The 6,687-nt window shown below is 31.6% G+C and overlaps 1 protein-coding gene across 1 annotated transcript; it reads left to right on the top strand.

The window, feature by feature from the left end:
• Positions 1-3,450: 3,450 nt before the first annotated feature.
• LOC128870550 (uncharacterized) lies at positions 3,451-5,818 on the top strand. Its single transcript, XM_054113202.1, has 5 exons — positions 3,451-3,765; positions 3,823-4,222; positions 4,283-4,688; positions 4,754-4,980; positions 5,479-5,818. Exons 1-5 carry the CDS (start codon positions 3,604-3,606, stop codon positions 5,637-5,639), a joined length of 1,356 nt encoding a protein of 451 aa, XP_053969177.1. The 5' UTR covers positions 3,451-3,603; the 3' UTR covers positions 5,640-5,818.
• Positions 5,819-6,687: the final 869 nt, after the last annotated feature.

The following is a 6,687-nucleotide window of genomic DNA, read 5'->3' as shown; positions in this document are numbered from 1 at the left end:
AGAATTCCAATGATTCCACCTGAATTGCCATTTGAATTCAATCGTTTGCAACTGCCCACTCGTTTAGCATTTGCAATAACTATCAATAAATCACAAGGGCAAACTTTAGAAATATGCGGGATGAATTTAGAAGAACCACTGCCCACGTGTTGGGAAGCCAACAGCATTATATATTTACTCAAAAACAAAAAATATTGTTTATGCCAAAGCGCTTGAATAAAGAATAAAGAAATAAATAATATGAAAACCATATCTTTTCTGTTCTAAACCAAATCTATTCTATTTTAGTGTGCCCAGCCAGCGAAGCGGGCGGGGTTTGCTAGTATAATATATAAGCAAAACATAAATAATTGGCGCGCACACTTCTGTTAGATGTTTGTGGTGTGTGTCTTAATGCCGTTTCACAAATGGGGGATCCTACAGTTTTAAGTCGATTTCAAGCGGCAAGTGGTTTGTTATGAGGAGCTTTTTCATGGCAGAAATGCACTCGGAGGTTTGCCATTGCCTGCCGAGGGGCAAGTACTACTATTCGAACCTACGCCGGCTCGAATAGTAGTAACGTACTCACCATTCGGCTACGGCGGCCGTCGTATACGTAAATGAATATTGTTCCTTTTCATTGTAATTTTTTTTTTTTTTTGTTTACCCTTTATTATTGTTTCTATTTCAACTTAAAATATTTACAATTTTTCTTTCTTTGTGGGTTTCAACAGTATTTAAATGCCAATACCACTATATACATTTATCTAAGAAAAAAAAAAATTAACTCGTTATTTAATTAATTTAATTATTTAATGAACAAATATTATCTATATATATAAAAATGAAATGATGTTCGTTTGTACGCATTTTTTTGGGCCGATACGAGGCCAATTTTATTCGTTCTTTTTTCATATTATAGGGATCCACTAGGGGAAGGTTTTTAGCAAAAAAAAATTTCTTTTAAATATTTTCTTCATATAAAAAAAAGAAAAAATCAAAATATTGTCCAAAACAAAACTTGCTCGATTCTTAGATTAAAGTAAGTTTCGAATCGACATTCATTTTATGTGTACAACTTTTTTTGAATTTTTCGTTATTGTATACAGAAATTTCAAATGATTTGAATGAAAATTTTTTGTTTTTTTTTATTTCTTCCATAAAATATTACACCTGTCGTTAGACAATAAGTAATTTGATTTACAAAAAGATGGAATGAGAGTGATATTGAAGGGCCAATGCCCCCAAGCTCTTTTAGAAGAAGTATATACATATTATTTAAAAACAAGTGGTTAACAAACAATGACATATACGATTAGTTGACAATTGATTACAAGGATTTTGCAAGATCTGTTGGTGTTTGACGGTTAAGCCGACTTTGGGTAGATTTTTCTTTATTTGGTAGTCTTCTCATCATAGGATTTGTATGCGTTAATAGTCTATTTATGTGTCTTCTGCTAGCGCTTTGTATTGTTTCATCAATAGTATCGATGTCAAGGTCGCGATGAATATCTGCGTTAGGTATGTACCAAGGTGCATTAGTTAAGGTCCTAAGTATTTATGAAAATAATGTTTCAATTCAATTGAGCAATGCTTTCTTTGACCAATTCTATATGGAAATGAATGCGTTTGCAAACGATGTTTTCGGCTATGAACAAATGTTGGAATCGAATGAAAAAGGAAAGAAACGCGAAATGATAAAAAAAATTCTTGGAAAATTTAAAATGAATGGTGCTTCATTAGAAAAATTCAAAGGTAATAAGAACATACACAAAATAAAGTTAGAATTCGAATTTTTAGATTTATTTTGTTTATTTCTCATTTTTTCAGAAGTACACCACACAACAACTCATTCCAACTCTGATTTTGAAATCCTGTTGGAATTGGTGATCGATAATTTTGTCACTATAATGGTCAATGGAAATTTGCGTGTATCAGACCCTGCATATTATTTACCATATCAACTTTTTATGGAACATATAGACCAAATGAACACAAAAAAATAATTTAGTTTTGTTTTGATTTTTTGCAACATTTTGGTTTTCAGTTAATACAATAAAAACAATACTGTTTTTTCGTGAACACAAAATTCTAAATTTATTACGTTGTTTGTTTAGAATTTTTTTAGAAAAAAAGGAAATTTTTTGGTTTTGAGGAAATTTGTTTGTTATTGCTATTTGTGAAAGCGTAGATATTTGTAAGTATTTGACTATAATCCTAAAAGTTAAAGGAATACCACTGTGACACATAGAAAACATTTTTTCAAAGGGGTGTTTCCGAAAATTATAAAAAAAAATTTTTTCAAAAATTTTGAAGAAATAAAGTAAAAGAAAAAAATTTCGAAAGCATGAAATTTTTTCAAAACCAAATTTTCCTCAAAAAGATAAAAGAAATTTCTTCGAAGAGGTGTTTTTCTAAAATTACAAAAAAAAAATTTCAAAAATTTTAAACAAATAAAATAAAATAAAACTTTTTCAAGGGTATGAAATTTTTTCAAAACAAAATTTTCTGAAAACCAAACAAAATTTAAAAAAAAAATGGTGTTTTCAAAGCATTTCATATTCCACTATTAATAGAGAATACATTTTTTCGAGGGGGTGTTTTTCAAAGCGGAAAAAAATCTTTTTTAACAAATCAATTTAAACTTTTACAAAAGTATGAAATTTTTTCAAGAACAAAATTTTCTCAAAAACGTTAAATTAAAAAAAAAATAGTTTTTTCAAAATATTTAATTTTCAGCAATTAACTGAGAAGAAATTTGTTAGAGCGAAGTGTTTTTCAAAACTTCAAAAAACACTTTTTAACCAAAAAAAATAAGCCTTTTTTAAAAAACAACAGGAATGATAGCATTGCCTAACAATTTCTGCACTTTTGCACAGTCTAAAGAGGCATTGATACAGAGTGTATTTCCAAACATAGTTCAACATTACAAAAACCATGATTGACTCAGCGAAAGAGCAATTTTAGCTGGGAAAAATAAGGACGTCAATGATATAAATTCAGCTATTTTAGATCAAATACCTGGTGACATAGTTGCGTATAAGTCAATGGACACTATTACTGATCAAGATGAGGTGCGGTATTAATTTAGAATACCCAATTTTTTCTCATGGACAATTGTATGTAGCTTGCTCACGAGTTGGCAAACCATCGTCATTATTCACGCGAAAGATGAAAAAACCAAAAACGTTGTCTACCAAAAAGTGTTACAATAAAGTTCGAATGAAATTTTATCAAAGAAATTGCTTTGTTTCGTATTAATTTTATTCTCTTTCAGCAAATCATTGAATTTATCGTCTAGCGAAGCGGGCGAGGGTACGCTAGTATATTTATAAAATTGTGACACCATTTACATCTGCAGGTCAGTTGGTCGTTTGCGCTTAAGCCTCCTCGTCTCGGTTTCCTCTTTTAATGGAAGTTGCCGAATTTCCCTGTTAGAATGTTCTAGTAGTCGGTTTGTGTGTCTAATATTACGTTTCCACCAAAAGCAAACACCGTGTTTGCAGGAGTTGTGTTTGGGAGAACTGTCAACTGTTTCCACCGAAAGTTTGGGAGAAACTGTGTTTGAACTGTCTTTTGTTGACATTGTGAAATAAGAATTATAAAAATTGATAAAATTATAAAATGGTGCATAAAATTCAATTTGTTATGTTGATTTTATCATTTTATTTTAAAATAATTGATAGTGAGTTGGTCACATATTATTTAAAAAAAAGGTTAAGGGAAAATAAAATAATTTTAAGCGTTGCTGCCAATTTAATGCGTTCGCAAAGTGTATGGTCTTTGGTATGGTAAACAGATTTATGATACATTATTTGTGTATAATGTACATGTATATTTTAGGAACATTCCAGTACCTTTTGGGAAGTAGACTGCCAGAGTAATGGGGACAAGTTTTTCAAAGATAATTTCCGATGGGAAAGATCCTGCTTTGAAAAATTGTGCAGCAAACTTGAAAAAATAGCCAAAAGAAAAACGAACTATCGAAACCCGATTTCACTAAAAAAGCGCGTGGCAATTGCTCTGTATGCACTAGGATCTTCTAGTGAATACAGATCAATTGGACATTTGTTTGGAGTAGGCAAAGCAACTGTTTGCAAAATACTCATCGAGTTTTGCAATGAAGTTGGGACATCTTTGGCTCCAATATATTTGAAAAATTTTCCACTGACAAGGGCGCAAATTGAGAATGGAGTCGCAGATTTTAATGCAATGGGCTATCCACAATGTATTGGAGCAATAGGTAGGTTTATAAGTAATGCGATAAAAATAACGTTTAATCAAAAGCATCTTTATTATACAGATGGATGTCATATTGAAATTCATCCAAGAAAGGAAGAAGCCATTGATTACTACAACTACAAAGGGTGGTATTCCGTAGTACTATTGGCTTTGGTAGACGCAAAATATAGATTTGTTTATATACATTGCGGCAGTCCTGGAAGATGCAACGACTCCGGAATTTTTGAAAAATCATCGCTAAAGCGCGAGTTGCAAAGTTGTGCACTTCTTGATGAATTGAGCTTGCTGTATGGATCCACAAAAATACCAGTCCATATTATAGGGGACTCTGCTTTTCGTCTCTCTCAGCATTTAATGAAGCCATATCCGCATAGTGTGACCAATACACCCGAACAAAAAAAATTCAACTATAGATTGTCTAAGTGCCGGCGTGTTGTGGAAAATGCTTTTGGCCATTTAAAAGCCCGGTAAATACAACTTAGAGATTCTATATTAATATTTTTAAAAATTGGTAATACAGGTTCTATTTTAGATTTAGGAGAATTGGAAAAGGCGTGGATAACCACATGAAAAATGTAAACACAGTTATTTCATGTGCATGTGTTTTACATAATTTTTTGATTGCTGAGAAGGATTTAATTTTGGAAAATTGGCTAGTGGAAATGCATCGCGATTCCAGGCGCAATATTCAATACGGCACCAATGCAGTTGACCGATCTGAAGGAGAATCGATAAGAAATGCGTTAAAGGAATATTTCAGTGAGTAATATATATTAACTTCTTTCATGTAGATTCTCCCGTATGTTTTATTAAATTAACCATAATTTATTGGTTAAAAAGGTTATTTGGTTTAAACAATTTTATCTTCAAACCAAATATTTATTTAAATATTTCGACCTACAAAGAGTCCAATTGGTTTAAATCTGAAAAACAACTTTTCACCAGAACAATAAAATTTGTAATACATAGTTTTATAAAATAACATTTTATTCATTTTGGAAAAAGATAGTAGTAGGCACTTAGTGCAACTTTAAAAGGCACAATTCATTAAAACTTAAATATAAATTAAATAACAATGTTTTAGTTAATTAGTTTCTCTCCAAGAAACTAACCACACTTTTTGTCAATACCTCAATAGCAGCAACCTTTTTTTTTCGATTTCAATTAACTCAGCAGTTAATTTATTGTTTTCTGTCATACAAGATTTTATTGTTTCGTTTAATTCATATATTTTCGCATTTTTTGTTTTTGCTGCAGGTGCGGAAGCTTCGTGCAGTGCTGGAGACGATGGTGGCGAAAATGTAAACGAAGCAGACGGAGCAGCTGAAAATGAGGAGCATGAAGGTGATATCGGCGAATTTGATGGAGCTGGCGAAGCAACCGAATCAGGCATGCCTACATATATAAATAGAAATTAACATTATACAATTAGATGTAAATACAAATAAAATTACATATATAAATAAAACAAATACCTGTTATACTATCGACAACGACCGCATCAACATTATTCACCCTATCCCTTCCTATTATTTGGTGCACCCTCCGATAGTGCTTCCAAGAAACAGGAGAACATCCTGTCCCCTGCTCTGCTTTGCATTTTCTGCAAAGGAAATTTTGAGGCTGTAACAAAATTACTTTAATGAAATAATATATTATATGCCTTACCTATATTTCATTGTGAAATTGTGGATTTTATATTTCACGTCAACTGAACGGACCTCATGTCCAAGCACTCCCAGCGACTGAGCCATCTCCGCATATATGTGCGAGTTCTTGCGTGGCCCTCGCAATTCAGCTGCCTTATCACCCCATATATCAAGGAATGCTTCGTCCGCGGAAGGAAGCCAAATTGTTTTACATTTTTTAATGTTTTCCATTACAACGAGTTGATTCAGTATTCCTGAGGAAAGATTGTAGACTTATTTGGCCAGCTTAATATTATATTAATGAAATTATATTAGATGTAAATACAAATAAAATTACATGTATAAATAAAAGAAATACCTGTTATACTATCCGCAACGAGTTGATTCAGTATTCCTGAGGAAAGATTGTAGACTTATTTGGCCAGCTTAATATTATATTAATGAAATTATATTAGATGTAAATACAAATAAAATTACATATATAAATAAAAGAAATACCTGTTATACTATCCGCAACGAGTTGATTCAGTATTCCTGAGGAAAGATTGTAGATTTATTTGGCTTGTTTGACTTATTTTATATTTTGCGCGCACCACTTAACGATTACCACAAGAAAAATATTAAACGTCAATCAAATGTCATATTGACAAATTGCAATCATTGTTGCCATATTTCGATAAGAATGCAATAATAAATGAGGAAAATGAGCAACATTGCCACCACTTAATAATTAAATTAGACGCAAACCCAACAAAACACGCTTTGAAAAGTGGGTTTAGGTATGGAGTTGTGTTTTAATTTTGTATGGGATTTGACA

Source organism: Anastrepha ludens, chromosome Y (genome assembly GCF_028408465.1).
Source record: "Anastrepha ludens isolate Willacy chromosome Y, idAnaLude1.1, whole genome shotgun sequence".
NCBI lineage: Eukaryota > Metazoa > Arthropoda > Insecta > Diptera > Tephritidae > Anastrepha > Anastrepha ludens.
This window is presented reverse-complemented; position numbering and strand designations above follow the sequence as displayed.

Bases quoted from the DNA above. Each gene is read 5' to 3' on its own strand.
- LOC128870550 (XM_054113202.1), top strand. From the start codon at position 3,604: ATGGTGCATAAAATTCAATTTGTTATGTTGATTTTATCATTTTATTTT. The intron at 4,223-4,282 runs GTAGGTTTATAA...TTTATTATACAG, and splicing joins ACAATGTATTGGAGCAATAG to ATGGATGTCATATTGAAATT. The intron at 4,689-4,753 runs GTAAATACAACT...GTTCTATTTTAG, and splicing joins TTTGGCCATTTAAAAGCCCG to ATTTAGGAGAATTGGAAAAG.